Below are 24,149 nucleotides of genomic sequence, written 5' to 3'. Positions count from 1 at the left end.
GTGTTAGAACGAGCCGTTTTAGGTAGTCTTTAGTCTTTGCAACTTTACAGATCTTCTTTATGCACCAAGAGCTTGTAACACTTCAAAGAGAAAGGAAAAATTTTAATCGCATCATATGACCCTTTTAAAACCAATTTCTTTTTGATATTTCGTGACCTGGTGGTATTATTGTGCTGCAAATGTTGTCTGAAGTGTTCAAATACTTTTTGGGGCCTGTCTCTAGTCTAGCTTTTAGTAGTTAAAGTGATGATAATTCAAATTAATTCAAATTAAGTTCAAATTAAAAATGTTTAGAAACAAGCATACAGTATAATAAGTAAAACAAACATTAAAATCAAAAGAATTTAAGGGATAGTTCACCCAAAGCACGATATTCTGTCATTATTTATTTACCTACCATCATGTTGATACATCCATATGACTGACTTTTTTTTTGCACCCTCAAAAGGAACAGTCTTTAACCGCACGAAACATCTGCAGTGACGTTGGTTCTACTTTCTGTTTGGGGTTTTGTTCTCGCCCGACTGGGCTGTAACCCGCAGACCGACCTGTGGGCTTGAAGCCAGGAGAGCGTCCTGTGGGAATCAAGCCCGTGGAGGGAGTGAGCGCATGTCGCCGCAGAAATCTGCCAGAGGTCACGAGGTCACCATAACCATGGGCGTGAGAGAAGGCGTAACCAGACCGACGCGTGCTCCTTCGGGTGAGCCTGGTGCGGCGCGGACGAGGAGCCGGTTCCTTCGTCTGACACACCTTGTATCTCACCTGTATTCAACAATCAAAACAGAATGGTTAATTTGTTCACCAATCTATCCATCTGTCCCCACAAATCCATCAGCAAGCACTTGAGACTCTGTCTTTCTCTTTACTCTATTATTCATTATACTACTATCGCTTATACAATTACACACAATTATAAGAAGACATTATAATGCATACTTCCTCTCAATCTGTCTTCCCTTTTTTCTCTCTCATTCAGCCACTCACAATGACTACATTTACATGCACATCAAGACTCCAATATTATTTGCCATGTAAACGCTGCAATCCAATTGCCTGATACTGTGTGTTTGGTAATAAAATAAAAAATATATATATATATTTAAATGAGAGAAACTGCTTTCTATGTAAATGCACTATTCTGAATTCAGAATGCAGTTTCGTGTTTTTTTTTACGTCTGCAGAACAAAATGAAAAAATAATTTAACTTGCAGCATTAAGAAATAAACGAAACATCAATGCATTTCTAGAGTGACAACGAGACAGATTTTTAAATAGAATAATAAAAAATAAAAAAAATGAACGATTATAATAATAATAATTATTATTATTATTAATGATTGTCTGACCCTTTCCATTTTGTGGTGGTGTCAGGCATTTTAGGTGAAAAGTGCTAGTCAGATTCAGAAAAGGTTATAAAACTGAGCATATTGTATTACAGTAATATTCCAAAAGCTGTATGTGCATAAACATTCTGAATATGGCTGCAATCTGAATAATGACCTTAACGGAATTTGATGTGCATGTAAACATAGTCAATCACTTAATATTCAGAACATGACAATGTGTAATGTGTTTTATAAACGATCTTAAAAGTAATTGATATAATAATAGTTCATGGAATAATGATGTAATTTACCGTTATCCGGTAAGTAACTGGAACTGTGATTTACACTCTATTTGAGGATCAATGATGTGATGTTAAGTAACTCTATACCTTGTCATTGATGGTAGGAGAGATCTGGCTGTAGAAGAACCGGTACGCAACCACAGGCAACACACACAGTATAGCCGTCAATGCAACAGTCAGCCACACGTTGGGCTGGTTAAGACAATTTCGGGCAGTTCCTGTAAAACACCACATACACACACTGTATATACTCTATACTAAACACTTTTTCTTGAAAATTAATATGAAAAACAGTGACTTGACATACACATTTCAAATTATGGAATGCTACATCATTTTCACATATCCTTATGCATTTTATTATACTGTTATCATCTAATAATAATACAAATTTAAATGAGCAAAAAATATAATAATTACACAGTCATTCAGCATTTTTAACTTTTATTATTAGATGATAACTTTGAAATAATAACACCAAAATCAAACATTGTCACTACATAATAAACAATAAAATATAGGTACATATTATATACATTTATTTATTCAAAATTTTTACAGTAATGATTTATATTTTTTTGCACACACACACACACACATATATGGTTATTTTGTATTTTTGACATATTTTTGACCATTTTTGTATCCAAAAAAAACCCCGAGATGGAGACAAGTGCAAGCCCTGCTTACCTATGAACGCAAAAGAAGATGGACGTAACCGGAAAAGTCCATCAGTATACATGGTGAAGGTCAATATGAAGAACATTCCCAAACTTCCCCAAACGAAGAGATGGTTAACAACAGTCCAGGACGAGAGGTCCAGTCCCAGCTGTGGGGAATATAGAGTAGAAATTAGGGAAAATTAAAACATCTAAACAAATTAATCACACACACAACTGCAATGCAGGGTTAAACCGACCTGTACACACACAGTGACGGTGAGGCAGGTTTGAGTAATCAGTGCGAATGACTGATAGTCTGCACCATCTTTGCCGTCGTCTCTCGCCGTGTCATATATGGCAGCATAAGGCACAAAGAACAGCACTAGAGAGCTGTACCAGCTGTGAAGTGCACACATCATGAAAGCACGTTTACTGAAGTACTGACTCAACTGTCCTGGCACATACAGCTGAGGGTACTCGAGACTCCAGCCAGCATTCACATCCTGGAGAAACATAAAAAACAATATTAAGTCATGTTTCATCTCAATAAACTAGTTCATTTCAAACCATTAATATACAGTTGAAATGCCTCAAGGCCTCATTCATCTTTTTAACACACAAGAGCATGATGAATTGTCATTTTTGAACGTTTCTTCAAAGTTAAATGTAAAAAAAAAAAAAGTTTCTTCAATAGCCTTTCACAACTGTCTGAATCCAGTATCATCAGAATTGTATTTGTTTGGACATAAACATACATTAATGAGTTTTCATTTCATGTAACACACACACACACCCTACCTGGTCAAACAGACTCATTCCCAGAACAGGCAGGGCAGTGTATACCAAGTTATACAAAGTTTCTTCAATAGCCTTTCACAACTGTCTGAATCCAGTATCATCAGAATTGTATTTGTTTGGACATAAACATACATTAATGAGTTTTCATTTCATGTAACAAACACACACACACACACACACACACCCTACCTGGTCAAACAGACTCATTCCCAGAACAGGCAGGGCAGTGTATACCAAGTTATACAAAGTGATGAAGCCTTCATCATATACTGTCTAGAAAGACATGCAAGAATCTCAAATTATTTTTATATTTACATTTATTAAGTCTTTGCAAGGGTAATTGCAAGGAAAAAGAAGAGTTTTCAGTTCTGTTGCACTTGGCTCACCTGAGCGGAAAAGCCGCAAAAAAATGCATACCAGAAGTGCACAAAGGTAAAGGTGAAGTTCTTATAGAAGAAGTACCGCAGGAACTTGCACATGCGCAGGTATGACCAGCGCCCATGCACCAGCAGAAGGCGCTGCAGGAAACGGAACTGAGCAAAAGAAAAGTCACTAGACAGCACAGCCTGCATCCCCTCCTGACCGCTGATACCCACACCAATGTGAGCCGCTGCAGAGGAAGATATCAAATAAAAGCAGTAAATAAAGTAAATAAAAATAAAAGCTGTCCTTTGTAACCAATTGATTGAAAAGGAAATAAAGCAAGAGCATTAGCTCAGCAAACAGATCATGAATAATGAACCAAGTCGTTTTTAGGAGTACACTAGCATATAGATAGAAAGCTAAAATTAAAAATGTAAATAAAGCTGAAATAAAATAAAATACGAATATTAGATAAAACTCTTAAACTCAAAAAACTGAAATGAAAATTAGATATGACTGAAATAAGTTTAAGTTGAATTACTAAAATAACTGAAACTGAAATAAAAAATTAAATAATTCTATATGGAAATAAAAACAAACACTAATAAAAATTACACATAACATTAGCACATAACAACATTTAAATGAATGAATGAATACATAAATAATTAAATAAAATGTAAATTAACACTGAAAATATAAAAATAAAAGCTAAATCAAAATATTAATACTTGAATTAAATACTAGAATACCATACAAATAATGACACTGCATTGCTATGAACAACAAGTAAAACCTAAAATACTCCAATTGTGATTTTGAGGAACATTTGACATTTTTTTCACATTCTGTCTAAAATGCCATTTTATATAATAAAATCAACACAGTTGATTCCTAAGAATGTTTATGTTATTATGCATCTACATTATTGTCAAGCTGAATTCACCTTTAATCATGCTGACATCATTAGCTCCATCTCCTATCGCTAGAGTGACCGCTTTCTTATATTTCTTGACCAGCTCCACCACCTGAGCTTTCTGCAGAGGAGTCACCCGACAGCAGATGACTGTCTTGCACATGCAAGCCGTCCGCAAAAACTCCAGCTCCATGTTGCTCTCCAGAGCAAACGCCTGCAAACACAAAGATCCCATACAATTACATTATGGATATAAAAACCTGACACATAAACAACAGGAAATTAAATGCTTTCACTCTGTGCAGCAACACCCATCTCAGTACCAAGAGTCACTTTCAGACATTAGGCAGAAGAAAGTACAGAGGTGTGTTTCTCACCAAACTGTGTCCATTTATCACCAGTCCGTACTCTCCGTTCACATTTTCATCCTGAACCACTTTTGGAGTATTACCCAGAATAATCTCAGGAATAAGGAATTTGTCTTGTTCAGTATCAGGACACATCTTTAGACGGGCATCCCTTTGCAAAAAAGAGACAATATGAATAAACACAACAGAAATTCTATAGAAACATACAAAAAAGTAAAAAAAACATAGCAGGAAAAAGAATCATGCTTTCGCAAAATAAATTTTGAATATGAAATTTAACTGAAATAATTTACATTTTCCTATAAAACACCCATTTTGTGAATGCCCACCCAAATTACGAATCTTGCCTCCGTCCATGTGTTTTAGTACATGATACATATTATGTCATCTGCATGAGTGCTTATTGTATATTACCTCAACCCCTGTCTGACCTCCTCGGGTGAGTTAGCTGCAACAATAAACACGTCGTTCATCTCCTCCCTCAGCAGGTTACATGAGTAGCCAATGTTCTCAGCGGTCTCTTTTCGAGAAAGACATTTTATTATAGTTTTCAGAGGGCCATTTGGTAATTTATCTTTAAAGGAACTAAATTAACAATCCTGCCAACCAAGAACACGCACACAAATGGTGGGTAATCAGTACATTACATAATGATTATAAATGACACAAACACTGACCTTATTATGTTACATAACTGAATTGTTGCACTTTCATAATGTACAGCAGAAGTTTGAGTTTAATTACAAAAATAGTCATTGGGAAGAGATTGTGTTGCTTAGCACCTTTATTCCTCCCTCGTAGCATGAGATGCACAGCACAGAAAATTAAGCAATGCAAACACATCAGGTTTACTTTAATCATGTCAGTAAACTTAGATCAGATATGCCAATTTTTCAAATAACACTTGGGATGAGAAAAAAGGGTCACAAATAGCATAAAGAAACGGCTGAATTTCATAATTAAATGATGAAGCACCTTGCTTGTCACCAGTGAGCACCCAGATTTTGATTTCTGCTTTGGCCAGTTGTTCAATCGTCTGAGCGACTCCATCCTGAAGTTTATCCTCTATGGCTGTGGCTCCAATTAACTACACAAAAAGGACAGCACAAAAACACGTTAGCTTCATATTCTAAAAAAAATAGCTATCATTTAAGGTAAATTAACATTTGATTTTTTACGGGGTTTTTTTATTGGTTGAATAAAATGGCTATAGTGAATATTAAGTGTGCTGTCTACAAATGAAGTCACGTATCAAAAACACAAGACATGCAGGCAAATGACTGATATAATATTCACATTTACTGCACTTTTTATGATTAAAAAGAAAATATTAGTAACATAATTTGAGGACAATTTTGTGCAGCCATTCATTCTTGGAACAAAAAATAAATACATTTTTGATATATATATATATATATATATATATATATATATATATATATATATACTGAATATAACATATATATATATATATATATATATTGAATATATATATTATATTGAAACTTATTTAAAAGCTTTTTCAGAACCATATGAATCCAACATATGACCAAATATGTGACCATATGAAACGCGCATTACAATGTACTGTATCACCCACAAACAGCCTGAGCAAAGTCCTGCTATATACAAAAAGTAAACAGCAGCATGAGTAAACAAACTGCTATACTGTATATACACGTGCTGGATACATTTAGTGTTTTGTGCATACCATCATGTCTTTCTCTATCTCCTCATATAGTTTCTCCAGTTTCTCCTCCCGGTCCTCCAGCGCCACACTGGACTCATGGTGGCGCTGTTTCCACTCTGAAAAATATTCCTCATCCAAATCCTTATATGCTAGAACAAGAGTTCTCAACCCCTCACCAGCAAACTCCTACAGAGGCACAGAGAAAAAGATTGTGAGAGAATGCATAATCAAATATATAGTTAATGCCCAATATTTAAAGTATATACAGGTGCATCTCAATAAATTAGAATGTCGTGGAAAAGTTCATTTATTTCAGTAATTCAACTCAAATTGTGAAACTCGTGTATTAATTAAATTCAACGCACACAGACTGAAGTTTAAGTCTTTGGTTCTTTTAATTGTGATGATTTTGGCTCACATTAAACAAAAATTACTTCACAAGGAATGGACTGAGGCTGGAGGTCAAGGCATCAAGAGCCACCACACACAGACGTGTCAAGGAATTTGGCTACAGTTGTCGTATTTCTCTTGTTAAGCCACTCCTAAATTGGTCTTATGAAGTATTCTAATTTGTTGAGATAGTGAATTAAATGTGAGCCAAACTCATCACAATTAAAATAACCAAAGACTTAAACTACTTCAGTCTGTGTGCACTGAATTTATTTAATACACGAGTTTCACAATTTGAGTTGAATTACTGAAATAAATGAACTTTTACTCAACATTCTAATTTATTGAGATGCACCTATACCATTCCTATTTTGAGGAAATCTGCAGAGACTGCTATGGAGATCACCCGCTTATGATGTTCTATTTGAGTTAAGAAATAATTAGTTTACCACCTATGTAGACAGAAGACAGGAAGGCAGCTCACAAGGTTTGAGAACAGAGCTATATTGTCTAAAGTGTGAGAAGATAAACATATATTCTCTTTGTAGTCTCACTAGAGCCCTCTGGTGTTGACTCACATTGAGGTGCTCTGTGGTGACCTTCATCACTTCACTGCAGGAGGGATGTAGTCTCTCATATATGATGGTGTCTGCTCCTTTACAGTACAGGGAGAGTTTGCCCTCTGGATTACGAACTGAAAGAAAAAAAACACATAGATCACACACTATATGAGAAGAGCCATGGAGCCTTCTTAAAGCAATAGTTCACCCAAAGATACAATTTTGCTGTGTATTTACTTACCATCAGGCCATCCAAAATATAGATTAGTTTGTTTCTTCATCTGAACAGATTTTAAGAAATTTAGCTTTACAAGGCTTGCTCACCAATGGATCCTCTGCAGTAAATGGGTGCTGTCACTATAATCCACAAGTAATCCATATGACTCCAATGAGTTGTGACATACAAAATATGCATATTTGTAAAAAAAATAAAATAAAATAAAAAATTTAAACCATCACTTCTGGTGAATCAGTCCATAATCTATAATAACAATTCTCTAAAATCTAGTGGAAAAAGTCAATCCCCTGTTGTCTTTTCACATCAAAACACTGATATATTTGTTTAGAATGGCTTTCACTTGTAAACAGTGCTGTCTGTGCATATTTATGTGCATATTTATCTGTGCAAATACTCTCTCCTGATTCAGATGAGATGACTTTTTTCACTGAAGAAAGCAATATTATTGGATAGAGGACTCCAGAAGCAATGAATTGGAAGTTAAAAACATCTTGAAGAATTTGTTCATTACAAACACAGCTTTTTGCTTCACAAGACAATTGATTGGCAGGAGTCAAGTCCGATCATTGTGATGTTTTTAAACCAGCTGTTTGGACTCTCATTCTGACGGCACCCATTCACAGCAGAGAATCCATTGGTGAGCAAGTGATGTAATGATACATTTCTCCAAATCTGTTCTGATGAAGAAACAAACTGATTCACATCTTGGATGGCCTGAGGGGGGAGTACATTTTCAGCTAATTTAGATTTTTGGGTGAACTATTTGTTCAATCACAAGTGAGCATACCAATTACAGACATCCTTTTTCGCACATTGTTAAAATCCAGGATGGCTAGCATCTCATAGCTCCTCTGAATTCCCATTTCCTCTATTGTCACTGTCTCAGGACTGCGTGAGCGGAACACAAAGCCGAAATTACGTGCGGCCGTGACCAGAGCACCCTCATCAGGAGACTGGGCCTGGTACACCAGATCACCTACAGAGTAAAAAAAACAAACAAAAAAATTCATGATTTAATGTACACAAACAGCAAAAGCGAAAGACATGTTATACACAATCACTCACCCTCCCTTTTTTCTTCTGCCATGACAGTGTGACAGAGAGCGAGTAATCTGAAGAAAGCATGAACGTCTGGAAGTTCCAGTTTTACACCCTGTACCAGACTATGATCATAAAAGAGGAATTTTGGGTCCGCAAGCCGGTTAAAGGAGAAATCCACTGGTGTCATTTCCTATTACCAAACTCAAACTCATTAACCCAGCAGACTCATTAAAATCCCTTGTGACTGTTTGAGACTTTGTTTCTCACCTCTGTGATCTCCAGGCTCTGTCCACTATAGTGGTCAATAACATCGCCTGTAGGGCAGAGAAAACACACTTTTAAGTTCAAACAATATCTGGCTGTTTGATCGCTGCAGGGGACTTTTATGTCTTGGAATGTCAGCATTGGCAATCTTTTGAAATAAAATAGGCCTATAAATATAATAAACAACTGATGCATGTGGGATTAGTCCTGACCATAAGATTTCCCGTTAATGGAGCATTTGTTGAAGGTCATGATGTTCTGGGTGAGCGTGCCGGTTTTGTCTGAGAAGATGTATTTGATCTGCCCGAGCTCTTCATTGAGCGTTGTGGTTCGAGCCTCAGCTGGCGTGTCAGTTCGTGCATGATACATGGTCCTGTCCCAGTTGATGTAGTAACTGTTGCCTAACCGAATCACTTCCATACTGCAATGTAAACAGAGAATGAAAATGACATTCCTTTTTTAAATTAGTGTAAAAGTTTTTGCATTATCAGCATGACAATTTGAGTCAAAGGCATTAGAGCCAAAATGAATAAAGCCAAAAGATACTTAGAAAAATAATTTCTTCATTTTCATTTCATTCTTACAGAAAACAGTACACACTCTACCTGACATATAGTGAGATGGGCACCACAGTGTTGAGGATTATAATGTAGGACCAAAAAGTGAGAAATGCTGAAAACACAGTGTTCTCTTCTCGTGGAAGAAAGGCATTGAACTTTGACCCTGCATGGTTTTCCCAAATCCCATTCCCCACAGCCAGAATAATACACATCAGAGCCAGAAGCCCAAAAATCTACAAAGAAAGCACAACCTTGATTAGTAACTTATAGTGACCAGCCTTCTCCTTACACACTAACCAACTACATGCAATATTAGACCAACAAATAGTCAATTTAGTAAAAAAAACAAAAAATTCCAAAAAATATTGTATTATTTTATTACTCACTCATCTTTTTTTTCTGTCAACTTTTATTGTTTATATGCACAACTGTTCAAAGGTTTATGGTCAGTAAGATTTTTGATTTTTGAAAGAGGTCTCCTTTGCTCACAAAGGCTGCATTTATTTTGGTCGCAATTTAAAATAACTGTTTTCTATTTGAATATATCTTCAAATTTAATTAATTTCTCTGATAGCATAACGTAATTTTCAGTAGCCATTACTCCAGTCGTCACTGTCACATAATCCATCAAAAATGATTCTAATATGCTGATTTGGTGTTAATCAGGTTGGTCTTATTATCAGTTGAAAACAGTTGTGCTAAAATGTTTTTTAGAGATTAACAATGTTTACTCACTTTTGATTAATTTATTAAACAAAATATTTGTATATATATATATATATATATATATATATATATATATATATATATATATATATATATATACAGTATATGTATGTATACATACATGTACATACAGTATATACATACATAAAGGTGGAGCATATCTTGAAGTGAAAGAGCATTTAACTTACAAAGAGCACCAGTACATTCATAAGTCGATCGATACTCGTCCTCTTAAATGTGCTTTTTCCACAGTTCTGCATCAACTTAGTCTCTGGGCCTGAAGACATAACATATATATGAACCAGAACACTCTTCCTTCAGGAGAGCAAGCCACTATAATGATTTCAATCATAAATCCAGTATGTTATTCATTTATAGTCAGTTTTTGTCTAGTCTATTTAGTCTATGGACTAGCAAACCATTTTACAGCATCAAAGGCATACACCAGACACATTCTCTGTAGTAATAAAGAAGAATTGAACTGGAACACCAGACAGCTCCAGACCACACACCACACATCTGCCTGAATTTATTACCTGCAAACAGCACCAGTCCAAAACACCAGTCAGTGTTTCTGAGCGTGCAGCCCCTAAGTAGGACCCGCTCATTGTCCAGCGAGTATTTCTGCGAGTCGAACGTCAGCGTGCCCGTAAAGCGATCCAGACGGTTGTTAGGAGGCTCACAGCACACCTCCCCTGAAGAAAGCACAGAGAAGACCAGAGGAAAATGTTATTGCTCAGAAGTTGAGAAGATTTAGGAGTTATATTAACTTTTTTTGTGAATTGCATAGCTCAGAAAATTTGCTCTTGGAAAAATTTGATACGTTTTGACTTTTGTTAGCAGACTTTAATGTCAAACTGAATAAATGGAGAAGAGGGCCTTCCGTTGTGGTGATGGAAGTCTGTTGTTGATTGGAACATCCGGAGACTGCAATGATGGAGGAGAAACTTGTGGTGGCTGTCACGGGTTACCCGGAGCTGTATTTTTTGTAAGTTTCTGCTAATATGACAGTTTACTTAACAGCAAACCAAAGATGTTAGAGCGCTTGTGCTGTAATCCTTGGTTAGACTGACAGGACAGCTGATTTGGTGATTGCCTAGCAGCTTGTGTTTTCAAACCTGAAAAACATGTTCTGTCTGATCGGGGCCTTAAATGTTTGGAATAACTTGAGGGTCAGTAAATGATGACAGAATTTTCATTTTTTGGTGAACTATCCCTTTAACTATTGTAAGTTTCTGCTAATATGACAGTTTACTTAACAGCAAACCAAAGATGTTAGAGCGCTTGTGCTGTAATCCTTGGTTAGACTGACAGGACAGCTGATTTGGTGATTGCCTAGCAGCTTGTGTTTTCAAACCTGAAAAACATGTTCTGTCTGATCGGGGCCTTAAATGTTTGGAATAACTTGAGGGTCAGTAAATGATGACAGAATTTTCATTTTTTGGTGAACTATCCCTTTAACTAGAGCAAGGAATTCTCTCTCTCTCTCTTTTTCCTCACCATTGAATGCAGCCAAAGCCTCTAAATTGTCCCCCATGTCTCCTGTTACAGTCAGAGCCTGTTTAACCTTCAGGTTGGTTTCTCTGTGTGAAAAAAAAAAAAAACTGTACAAAAACTAAATTTTTAAAAACCCACAGAATTCATTGTGTACTTGACATAAGATATTTCAGCTTCATAAAACAACACAAATGTATTTAATATAGCTGCACAATCAACAACAATCCCTCTATTGTGTTTCTTGTACTCACCCATCCAGCTCCGCAGTCTCAATGTAGACTAAGTTGAGAGGTTCGCTGCTGGACAACAGGAACAAATCTGCCTGTGAGGAGGATACAGAGAGACAAGGTGATGTTAATTCAATATTAATATACATCTGATCCTAAATCTTTAAGTAAAGATATGAAGTTTAAAGTTACAGGTACATTTAATATAAATCTAAATCTGTCAAATGTATTACCGTGACAAACTGGTTATTCTCCAACATTATGATGTCTCCCACTTGCACATTCATCCATTTCTCGCTTATCAGTCTATTATTAAAGAGAGAGAAAAACGTACGTCTACCACAAACCACACAATTCTGATTACAACACAACAGTTGCAACACTCAGGGTGTGTGGGTCACATGTTCAACATAAATTATGAAAATACATTCTTGCTGAGCTTGATACTGACAAGCTTTAAATATGATGAGGGACCACCTGGACATTATTTAAAAAAAATAGAAATATGAGGCATCATTCTAGCAGCCATTTACTGTGTGTGTGTGTGTGTGTGTGTGTGTGTGAGTGTGTGTGATCTAAAAACATGAGAACAGGTCACAACAACAGGAAGAACCTATTTGTGTGTCTACAGCTGTGTCCTGTTGTGATTGATGTGATTGTTTTGTAGTTACTTAAAAAGTATTCCAGATTAAACCAGAGACAAATGAGAAGAAAACATTTATTAAATCCCACCTTGGTTGTTTTTTGCACCCTTTTTGCTCTAAACTCAATTTGTGTAAAGAATATAGGAAATATAAAACTACTTGTTGGTAAACTATTGAACCTACAACAGCTCTGATTGCATTTGGTGTCATATGAATTTCTTGTATCAAGGTCAAGGTCATAGTTTATTTATATAGCACCTTAAAACAACACAGATGTTGAAGTGCTTCACAAGCAGAGCAAAAGACACACATAATAAAACAGAACACAACTAATATTTTATCTGATAACTTGAATAATAATAAAACAAAAGTCATAATAGTCAAAAATAGATGCAACCTGCTACATCACAAGCTGCTACGTCAGGCATCAGAGAAATACATAAGAGAATAAAACCAAGTTATGAGTAAGCCTGAGAAAAAATATGCGTTTTAATTGATGCTTTAAAAACAGTTAAATGTAGGGGAAGCTCTAATCATTAGGGGTAGTGTGTTACAAAGTTTTGGAGCATAGACTGAAAAAGACCCGTCTCTTTTAGTTTTCAGACGAGATTTTGGGACATATAGTAACAGCTGAAGATCTGAGTGATCTCTGAGGAGAATAAAAACGTAAAAGTTCTGATAGATAAGTAGGTGCAAGTCCATGTAGAGCTATAAACACATAAATTTAAACCTTAAAATCAATTCTTTGTTTCACTGGGAGCCAATGGAGAGAGGCCTGTATAGGTGAAATATGTCCCCTCTTTTTTTGTCCCAGTCAGAAAACGAGCTGCAGCATTTTGGACTAACTGTAATCGTGAGAGTAATGACTGACTGATTCCAGCATACAAGGCATTACAGTCAAGCCTTGAGGAGATAAAAACATTAATAACGGTCTCCAAATCCCTAAAAGTAAGAAGGAACTTTAACTTTCGAAGCCGCTTTAGCTGGAAAAATGAATGAAAAAGGTCTTTAGGTAACAAGACTAAGAGAGGGTGACAAACAATATTTGACAGCCACTCACTTTCCACTGATGAGCACATTCACTTTGCGGTTATTCACCTGCCTGTCACTTCTGTGGCGATTCTGTCAGAAAGAAAAGACAAAAAAGACTTAAAGGTGACGTATCACGAAAATCTAACTTTTTCAGGTTTTAAGTGCTATAATCAGGTCCCCAGTGCATCTACCAACCAAGGAAACGTGAAAAAGATTAACCCAGTATATTTGTTTTGGTAAGCCTTTTTCTACAAGTGTCTGAGAAAACGAGCGCGTCTGATTTTCGCTCCCCTAGTGGCAAAGGGATCTCATTATAATATTACCGCCCCTTAATCTGTAAGTTTCTACCCACGGTGCCATCATTGTGTTTTCACAAGCGACAACGGTGTACTAGTTCTAATGCCATGACAAAAGTTTGAGCAAAACATACAAACTGTTCTGCCTTTGGCTGCACAGACGAGCACAGAACACTATTTAGATCTAAAATAAACATGCGATTTATTTCCCAGCAGTTTACCTTCACAGACATAACCGACTGTTTTTGTAACTCATGTGTGTTTCAGCTCGATAAACATGATAATCAGAACCATAACAGATGTTTTTAGCAGGTCCGAGCTGTAATGGCGCAGCTCTATTCTGGAAAAGGGGTGGGGAGCAGCAGCTCATTTGCATTTAAAGATACAGGCCAGAAAAACTGCGTGTTTCTGCTTCCACTCAAAATAGGCATTTTCAAAAGGATATAATAAATGATCTGTGGAGTATTTTGAGCTGAAACTTCACAGACACCTTCTGGGGACACCAGAGACTTATATTACATATTGCAGTAAAAGCTGCCAGCCTCATTAACTAAATGTTGTTTATTTCCATAAGACTCACAACCAGAGCATGGGAAAACCAGTGTTAACTCAATTTGGGGTCTGGCAGAAAGTCTGGAGGTCCTCTGGATCACATGGGGACAGAAGAAATTAATGGGGGTCCCATATTGTCACCTACATACTACTTACCAGGTGCAATGCAATAGTTATAAAGATGGAGATTTTGGACTAATAGGATGTCAAAGTGGGCAAGGCTATCCAGTACTACATGGCATAAAACAATCAACAAAATGTTGCAATTGTGGCTGGTTAGGTAAAAAATTTGATGGAAGACATTTTCTATTTATCACGTTGTCTTAGCTTTTTTTAAACAGAGCAGAGTAAACCAAAAAATTAAAGGTATAGTCCACCCAAAAATGAAAATTCTGTCATAATTTCCTCACCCTCATGTCTTCTGTGAAAGACAAGAAGATATTTTAAAGAATGGCGAAAGCTAAACGTTTCTGTTGCCTTGAATTCCATAGTATGGACAAACAACACAATGAAAGTCAACGGGAAAAACTTTTTGGTTATCAACATTCTTCAAAATATCTTCTTTTGTGTTTAGCAAAGGAAAGAAAGTCATACAGATTTGGATCGATTTGAGGGTGAGGAAATTATGACAGAATTTTCTTTTTTGAGTGGACTATCCCTTTAAAGACTTCTGGAAAAATTGGGCAAAAACAGTCTAATCACAGTAAGATCTTGCTGTTTCCTCTCAGGAGGGAAAAAAGAAAGAAAGAAATATGAACAAAGAATAAATAGATCTTCAGTTTGTTGTATACTGTCACGTGTGTACTTACAATATCATCAATGGCATCTTTGGCTGCAGTCACTGATAATACTAAGACTAGAGGGACAACTGTGGTGAACCAGGACAGAGAAGAAATAGCAGGAATAACCTACAAAACACAAACAAAAAAATGTTAACATGCTTTGAATGTGGGAACATGATATTAAAGTAATGCCTGCAACATACTGATAGTTACTATATACCGTGAGCCAGAGAGGTTGGGCTTGTACGTATATGAATGGGAGAAGTCGTATCACCTAATATGACTGCATGATTTGAGATTAAGTAATACAGTTTATGATATGATTATTGTCCGTTATTGATCATGTAATTTTTAACAGTTACACAGACTTCCGTCTCCCCCAATCATATATGGTATCTGTACTTGCATAAATGGAAATAGCTGCCCATGAGTGTAACGAAAATGTTTGCCGTCAACTGACTTGCCTCAAAGTCATCGCTAGTAAAGAGCGAGCTCATAAAGTCACGGGGTCATGAAACGTCATTATTGTGCAAGTATTTAGCAATGTTGAAGGTGTTGGGCGTAGGCTCAATAAGGGAAGTCAGGGTCATGTTATGATCACATTCTTTGAAATATGCATGACTAAACTAAATATATGAATTTGAGGCCACATCCTTAAAGAATCTCACTTCTTTTGAATCGGACAGACTTTGTTTCCAAATCCCTATTCATTCATTTACTTATTTTTTAGACTGACAAACTAATGAAAGAATATTATGAACATACAGTATCACTCTGGTAAACAGTTTCCAATGCTCCACTCAGTAAACTTGGATTTTACACACCTGTAAGATGAGCAGGAAGAGGAAGTAGGCATTAGCGATCCTCTGGAACTGCTCAAACAAGTTGAGAGGCAGAAAAGTGAAGGGATTGTATTTGGAGGTCTTGATGGAATTGGTCTTCAGGGAGAAAGGATAGAGATGAAAGATATAATGTTTCATGTGGAGATGTGGTTTGTCTAAAGATTACACATGCTTTACGTCATTTCCAAATGTAAGTAATAAGTGATGAAACACAATGACAAATAAAAAGTGTTGGTGTGTTTCTTTTAAAGAAGGGAATAAAAAATAACTGCTATCTGTTAAGAGGAAACTGGTCATGATGACACATTCTGTCAACTATATCATCAGACAAAACATAAATGTTCATTTTTGTAGGTTTGAATTAGTGATTTTCTGATTTTGTACTCACAGCATATTTGAAGGATGAGTTATATTCGCGGTCATTTGCTCTGATTTTCCTCTCCACCTCTAGAAGAAAATATAGAGAGAAATTGCACTTTCTGATATGAAACAACTATTGCATAAGATAGGAAAACTCTTTTTAAATGTTTAGACTTCAGGTTAGGCAAGTTTTGAAGTGTATAATTTGCTGAATGTGTTTGTCAGGATGCTCAAACAAACAGAACATTTTCAATAGCACCATGGCATTTGGGGAAATCAACCAATGGATGGCTTTCTTATAGTTGTCTCTGCATACTTCTCATGCATTTTAAAGGGGTCATATGACGTTGCTAAAAAGAACATTATGTTGTGTATTTGGTGTAATGCAATGCGTTTATGTGGTTTAAGGTAAAAAAAACACATTATTTTCCACATACTGTACATTATTGTTTCTCTTCTATGCCCCGCCTTTCTGAAACGCGTCGATTTTTACAAAGCTCATCGGTCTGAAAAGCGAGGTGTGCTCTGATTGGCCAGCTATCCAGTGCATTGTAATTGGCTGAATACCTCAAGCATGTGACGGAAATGTTACACCCCTTACCCCACTGTGATGCCCTGTGTCCTGGCACGACAAGACAAAAACAATAAATCCCATTACAAACGAGGCATTTGTTGCATCCAGTGGGGACATAAATACTGATTATAATGACTTATACTGTCTTTTTACGCATTGCGTATCGTGCTGCGTAAACATAAAACCATGTCTGCATTTGTGATCGGAGAAATTACAAACAAGTGCTACTCTACACTGCTCGAAACTCGCATTTGAATCGTCAGTGGCAAATTCTTTAAATATAAAAAACGTACTTACAGGCTGAGAGTCAGAAGAGCCAGACTGTCCTTGCAAAGTTGGAACTGCCCCACTTTATAGAAACAAACACCAGCATTGTAGGCTACTCTCACAGGAAACAGTCCTCATAGTTTTACTTTCACAACGAAACACAGCGTCACACATGGCGGGCTAGAGTGAGCGGTGGCCGGTGGGCTTGAGAATGGCGCGGCCGGCAGATTCGACGAAGGAGCGTCCGGTGGGCTTGTGGCAACCACATGTGACGACCCCGGGCTGGACTCCGCTTCGTCCACGGTGAAAGCCGATCCGGCGATCCACAGCGCAAAGTTGATGTATTTCCTCAGCGACCAGCACGGATCAGCTCTAGGCATGACGAAGCGGATATCGTTCTCTTTTGGAAGGCCAAACAAAGTAGTTTCGCTTTCACAACGAAACACACAGCACCTTCACGACATGACGGTGGTGGCAGCAACAGCAACAATACTACAGCGAGAATCAAAGTTACGCCTTCTTTCTTTGCATGAACATTTGGGCGGCGTTATGCAAATCTTCCTACATCGTGACGTAGACGTGTTAGAATAAGCCGTTTAAGGAGGGAGTGGTTGACTCTTAACTTTTATAAAGAATATCTCTTTGGATTTGAGACTTTAGTCTTTGCAACTTTACAGATCTTCTTTACGCACCAAGAGCTTGTAACACTCCAAAGAGAAAGGAAAAATTGAAATCGCATCATATGACCCCTTTAACATCACAAAAATGAGTGATGAAAGACTTTGGTTTGCTAGTTCTAATGTCAGAGCTGTGCATGTACCTCTTTCTTTCTTCCGCGCACAGTCTAAGCCAAAGAATGGCATGGCTTCCCTTCTTTCTTTTCAAGGATTAATCATAATTTCTCTGAAAAGAGAACAAAACACTTGTCTGAGAATTTGTTTCCTTTCAGGAAGAATGTGTGAACTGCTTAATGATGATGGTGATTCAAAATGATTATCAAGCATCATTTGTTTGTACAAAAGCACCAGTACATCCTGATTTTGAGTTTTTAATGGATAGACGCAATTGTGGAACACCGTTTATTCAAACAAACATACATGAACACACTAAAACACTACCGCTTAAAGTTTAAGGTCAGTAAGATTTTTTCAAGATAAATTAAACAAAAAAATATTGATTGAGTGATCATGTGACACTGAAGACTGGTGTACAGGCTGAAAACATATTCTCAATATTACTGTTATACTGTATCAAAAATAAATGCAGCCTTGCTGAATATAAAAGACTTCTTTGAAAATCTTACTGACCCCAAACCTATAAAAGGTAACATATATGCACACTTACACACCACACACAATTACAAATTGAGGAAACAGCACTTATGAGACCCGTCTAATAGACAGAATTCCATAGTGACTTCAGCATAAGAGTTAATTATAGAAACCACATGTGTGTGCGCGTTTAATGTGTGTTTTAAACATGCTGCATACATGCTAGAGCACCTCTGGAAGAGCTGTTTTCCACTGTGACCACAGCTTGGTTATTGCTATCCACGTCACTGGAAAAAACAACTCATTATTAAAACCAAAAATAAATAGTTAAAGGGTCACAAATCAGTACATGTCCTACTCAAGTTTAATTGGAAGTCTTAAAGGTATAGTTTCCCAAAAGTGTGAATTCTGTCATCATTTACTCACATTAACGTAATTTGAAACCTGGATGACTTTATTCATGGAGCGTAAAAGGAGACATTTAACTGAATGTTCAAGCTGCTCCCTTCCATTCAATGCTAGTAGACCGTGAGCAAATGGACCAAAAAAGCACAGTAAATGTATCATAAAAGTAGGCCATATGACAATTATTTGAGTGCTATGGCAGAAAAAAACAGTAAATAATTACTCTAATTTCATACTTTTCTTCCTAAAAAGCCATCTTATAACTACTTTTATTGCCCTTTTTGGTGCTTTTTTGTCCTTTTTGAGGTTTGATTCTTTCAATGTATGGGGGAAGGTTTTATCATTTATCAATAATTTTTTGATTCAACATTTCATTGTAATCTGTATAATCAACATACACAGTCTTTACACTGCAAATCTAATTAGCAATGGAATGCACAAGACCTTTCCCAAATGTTAGTAATGACTGAGCCCAAAAAAACAATTACAGCATGTACTGAGACAGAGACAACACCCAAACCAAATGTGCAAACTTTGTGAAGTTAATTATTCATGGCAGCACAATATGCAGGAAGTGATTTACATGAAAAGTGACAGAATAGGGCAGAAATAAAGGGGTCACTGAGAGAAAAACAGTGCAAGTGGTTGGAAAAAGACAGACATGAGTCCAATTAAACCACAGAAACAAATACGAGGGGTTCTAGGGGGGTGCAAAATGACAAGGCACAGACCACAATACGCACACATAAAAACCACATATGCAAATGTATGTTTGCAAACACGCATGCTACAGGAACACCTGTCTCACTGCCACCACAGTTGGGTTAGGCTGTACCCTCACTGTACAGCTAAAAAAAAAGTAGTCACTGAGAAAACAAAAATCTAAAATGTATTGATACTAATATTTTAATAAATAAAAATACATTACATATGCAGGACATTGCTAATGAAGTAAGGTGTAGAGAGCAGAAGAGCAAAACGTAGGCAGAGAAAAGGGGGGGGGGGGGGGGGGGGGGGGGGGGGGGCCTGGATCTCCCATATGAAAGAACAAAAGATCTAAAATTGAAAATAAATCAATCAATCAACAAACTGAAGGGAAACCTTTTTATTGAACTGGGGGAAAAGTACTTCCCTGAGGGGATTATGTTGAGGTTGCAGAATTGATAATTGAATCCGAAAGTGAAAAATGAACTGTAATTCAAAGACAAAGTTAAAATGCTTGAAACTAGTGTCATTTTATGTCCTGTCATTTTAATTTAAATTCCAGTTCAACTTCCTGTGGGTTGTGCCAATTTAATTCAAAATTAACTTCAAAGGTGATTAAAAATGGTGATCATTTACATATAAATTCTAAGCTAAAATTGTAATGCTGAATGAATGAATGAATAGTTAGTTAGTTAGTTTCATATCAACTGCCCCATAAAGAATTTAAGGCAGCACCTAGAAAATCCTCACTCAATACTCTTCCTCTCTTTGAAGGGAAAAACAATGACTGGCGATTTTACAAACACTGTCTAGAAGTCAAGTGGCAGACAAATGTGTGTAAGTTTTCTGAGGGGCTATTTTGAGCCCTCTCGATTTCCACCTTTCCCTTTGACACTAAGCCAAAAAACATTTTGAAACATTTTTTCCCCTGTGCTTTCATACGTTCCTGTGAAATGTGATTATAGACCCATCTCAGTTTTGTTAAAAACAAAGCAAAGGAGTGCATGCACATGCATGTATGTGTGTCTGGGTTATATCTGAGTGAATTTAAGTTAAATATGCATACAAAAGGAGTAAAATCCTGTCTCCTGCTCAGCTTTGTGTGTCTCAGAGTACCCCACATGCCTGTGTGTGTGCTGGCATGTTCTGGTCACTATTGTTCCACACAACTTCAGATAATCTACAGTGCCCTGAGGGATATTTTTAAAAACCTATGATTGTAATCGGGGCTATAGAAATAGACGTCATAACAGAATAAAAAAATCATGCAAATAAATAAATAAAGAAAAGTTATAGTGTCACATGCTATTACTTTTAATGCATGTCGGTTTTAACAACAAAAAATAAATAAATAATGGGAAAAATCATAAGTGTGTGAAAATATTGAAAGTAGGGCAGTGCATTGAACAAGGGGTTCTTTAGAAACCCACCGAAGACAAAAGGAAATGTCACTGTGTGTGTCAAAATAATATAATATTATATAATATAATAAATGCAGGGTAACAGTATAAACCCTGAATGCACCTACACAAACAATGCAACTCAAACTCTGTCTGGTAAATGGTGAGGGAATGGGGGGAAAACATTGTGAAATGCAACATTTGATTAACCGTTGAAAGATCATACAATAGAAGGAAGTGCTTATGACAAACAAGTGAATACTTGTACAATGTAGTCTGCACAGACTGTGGGAAAGCTAAAAGACTAGAAACAGCAAGTGTGACACAACATTGTAACAACAAAAACAGTGAATGATACCATACATAAAAGTATCAATATATTATACAACATTTAAATTAATCACTGAATTGTAATCTGTAATTGTTAAATGTTTCAGTCTAGAGTCCCGATTGCAACACGTAGCTTATGAAGTTTACCACATGCATCTTAAGATAGTATGAAACATGCAGCGACTTGCAGCAGGATTCCACAGAAACGCAGTAATTGCCTAGTGAGTAACTCCAATCTGGAGATGACAGCAGATCAGTGCTGGGGGAGATTCTTCGAAACTGGTTTGTCACGTTGCACGATATATGCAAGTAAGAATACTTCAACTACAGCTACATTTTAATAGTAGTTAGTTACACTACAAGCTACTAACCAAACAACAAAGCTGTTCAACAGGAATACCTTTTATAATTATAATATCAAACTTTAATCACAGCTTTTAATCACACATTAATATGAATGAATGAATGGATTTCTAGTAGAGTGACAACATCAAACTTGAACAGATACATTTATATAGCTAAAACTAGAAAACAAACCAATATAATGAATAACTTGGGAGAAAAAACCCCCATCAGGTTAATATTTCACTATAAACAAAAAGACCTACATAGTGTACAGGTATTTGTTTGTAATGATAATGATAAATATTTTATTCTCATTCTTATTTTATTCTTATAATAAGAATATTTATTCATAATATAATATAATCATATAATTATGTTTATATACTTTATTATATTTATTAATATCATAATATTTTATATTTAAAATAATAAACAATGCAAAATATTACATTCAGATATTTACATAAACCACCCTAATGAACTGATTCACCTGATTAAACTGGCGTTCTATTGCTACACATAAAAAAGAGAGAAGAGCATTCTAGGAGAGCGTATGCTGTAGTTCATTCAGCTGTAAAGTTCTGTAATGCAGTGTGACAAAAATAGTGATGCAGCATTTTATTACTTTTTATATGAAAAAAATTGTAGCTTGTAACTGGGGAAAAAACTACTGTCACAGTGCTGAAAAATGTCGTTAAGTTAGTAACATCGCTAGTTAGTTACTTCCCAGCACCGCTGCTGATGCCTGCTTAAAGTTTAATCTAATGAAAAAAAAGTAACCTCTATACAAACATTTGAGTTTACCAGATGTTTTTTTTTCCCAAAATTGGCTAACAAAATGCTTCCTTGAAAATGTTTTCCTTTTAGTTATGCAAACATCATGTTACACGCAAGATTAAAACAGGTCTGGAACATTAGCTATCTTTGAGTTAAGCTTTAAAATTAATCTGTGTTTATCAAAGTGTCCCTCAGACATGTAACCCATGCAAAAGTCAACCACAGAGTTTCGGGAGAACTGAAACATCACATTGAATCAGGTCAACAGAGGCAAAGGTAGGTAAGACTAAGAGAGACAACTTTCCCTGTAGTTTTCATATTAATGTCTACTGAAGGAATTTTGTCTTTAACCATTGCTTTCCAAGCAGAACACCTTAAAAACACAAGTGCTCATCCAGCACTAATGCACTGGGAAAGTACAGGAACCTCTTAAGAACCTCTAGTTATACATTAAAGGCCAACAGCATCATCTCTACCAAACCCATCCTGAAGCAGACCCTTTACTAAATGTCTGTGTAGTGAGTTACAGGCAAAAAAATGTGAAGTGTGCCACTGTTGCAGTGGGATTTCATCATTTCCTCAGCTTCACGCAGGGGGTGCAGGAAACATGCTGACTGAGTCAGGCAGAGGCGGGCATCATGGGAAGAGCCATACGATGGGCAGCTGAAGCTAAAGAGCAATGTTCAAGGTTAAAAATCTCACTGGAGGTATACAGCTGGGGCAACAGATGTCCCATTACCTTGGTGTGAATTGAATTTATAAATGTCCCAGTGTGAGATGCTTAGCATTTATGGCCCTATGATGGAGATCTGACTAATGATGACCGCTGAATACTGTTTCAAGTACTTTTTTCTAGCATTTTATGTGTGGCTGCTTACTGGCTCAGGTCAAAATAACCCATCTGCAAGTCTCCATGATATTCTGAGGTCAGCATAAACAGCCACTATGTGTCTTAAAGGGGTGGTTGATTGCGATTTCACTTTTTTAACGTTAGTTAGTGTGTAATGTGGCTGTTTGAGCATAAACAATATCTGCAAAGTTTCAAAGCTGAAAGTTCGATGCAAACGGAGATATCATCTTTTAAAATTCTGGCAGTCTAATGCCTACAAAAACGGCTGGTAGGGACTACAACAAGTTACTTCCCGGGTTCATGACATCACAAACCCAGATAAACCCCGCCCTCGGGAAAAGGCAGCAAAGGGGGGCGAGGCCATCCTGCGCTGCTTAGAGAAGAGGAAGAGAAAACTAGAGGTGCACGTAAAAATCTACTCATATATGAATCGCGATTCTGTCTTCTAACGATTCTAATGGATTCACAAGTTTCAAAATCAATGTTCTAAAGCAGCGGTTCTTAATACTGTTCCTCGCGGTCCCCTGCTCTGCACACGCTTTGCATCTCTCTCTCTCTCATTCAGCTCAGCTCCAACAGTGAAGTGTTACAATTATACACTTATTTTCACATAGCTATGAGAAGCATTAAACATGGACGTGTGTGCAATTGCCGTACTGTATTAAAGCTTTAACCAGGATAAAACCATATATTAAAAGCTAACATAAGCAGTAGCATTTATAAATAACAGCATATCTAAAAGTATGAGACGACAACAAACAGGTTCTGCACGATCCTCTTCAATAATATC

The 24,149-nt window shown here is 36.6% G+C and overlaps 1 protein-coding gene across 2 annotated transcripts in view; it reads right to left on the bottom strand.

Annotated features, from left to right (window-relative positions):
* Window positions 1–441: 441 nt before the first annotated feature.
* The window catches only part of atp8b5a (ATPase phospholipid transporting 8B5a), a 27,168-nt gene continuing 3,460 nt past the window's right edge, over window positions 442–24,149 (bottom strand). The window contains exons 2-29 of one of the 2 annotated variants that reach the window (XM_016286520.1): window positions 18,767–18,834; window positions 18,097–18,179; window positions 16,464–16,522; window positions 16,058–16,171; window positions 15,261–15,359; window positions 13,632–13,693; window positions 12,161–12,233; window positions 11,952–12,022; window positions 11,704–11,786; window positions 10,740–10,898; window positions 10,392–10,480; window positions 9,523–9,710; window positions 9,130–9,338; window positions 8,921–8,967; window positions 8,678–8,843; window positions 8,400–8,588; window positions 7,393–7,508; window positions 6,446–6,610; window positions 5,710–5,821; window positions 5,149–5,254; window positions 4,744–4,885; window positions 4,397–4,580; window positions 3,474–3,697; window positions 3,277–3,360; window positions 2,547–2,792; window positions 2,318–2,456; window positions 1,715–1,845; window positions 442–762 (exon numbers count right to left, since the gene is read on the bottom strand). In XM_016286520.1, coding sequence (XP_016142006.1) covers window positions 442–762; window positions 1,715–1,845; window positions 2,318–2,456; window positions 2,547–2,792; window positions 3,277–3,360; window positions 3,474–3,697; window positions 4,397–4,580; window positions 4,744–4,885; window positions 5,149–5,254; window positions 5,710–5,821; window positions 6,446–6,610; window positions 7,393–7,508; window positions 8,400–8,588; window positions 8,678–8,843; window positions 8,921–8,967; window positions 9,130–9,338; window positions 9,523–9,710; window positions 10,392–10,480; window positions 10,740–10,898; window positions 11,704–11,786; window positions 11,952–12,022; window positions 12,161–12,233; window positions 13,632–13,693; window positions 15,261–15,359; window positions 16,058–16,171; window positions 16,464–16,522; window positions 18,097–18,139 — 3,621 coding nt within the window. In that variant the 5' untranslated portion in view covers window positions 18,140–18,179; window positions 18,767–18,834. Of the gene's footprint in view, window positions 763–1,714; window positions 1,846–2,317; window positions 2,457–2,546; window positions 2,793–3,276; window positions 3,361–3,473; window positions 3,698–4,396; window positions 4,581–4,743; window positions 4,886–5,148; window positions 5,255–5,709; window positions 5,822–6,445; window positions 6,611–7,392; window positions 7,509–8,399; window positions 8,589–8,677; window positions 8,844–8,920; window positions 8,968–9,129; window positions 9,339–9,522; window positions 9,711–10,391; window positions 10,481–10,739; window positions 10,899–11,703; window positions 11,787–11,951; window positions 12,023–12,160; window positions 12,234–13,631; window positions 13,694–15,260; window positions 15,360–16,057; window positions 16,172–16,463; window positions 16,523–18,096; window positions 18,180–18,766; window positions 18,835–24,149 lie in introns of those variants that run through there. The other variant, XM_016286521.1, reaches the window with a different exon arrangement.

This window comes from Sinocyclocheilus grahami, unplaced genomic scaffold, assembly GCF_001515645.1.
Source record: "Sinocyclocheilus grahami isolate Dianchi unplaced genomic scaffold, SAMN03320097.WGS_v1.1 scaffold211.1, whole genome shotgun sequence".
NCBI lineage: Eukaryota > Metazoa > Chordata > Actinopteri > Cypriniformes > Cyprinidae > Sinocyclocheilus > Sinocyclocheilus grahami.
The sequence above is the reverse complement of the archived record's forward strand: the minus strand, read 5'-3'. Positions and strand labels throughout refer to the sequence as shown.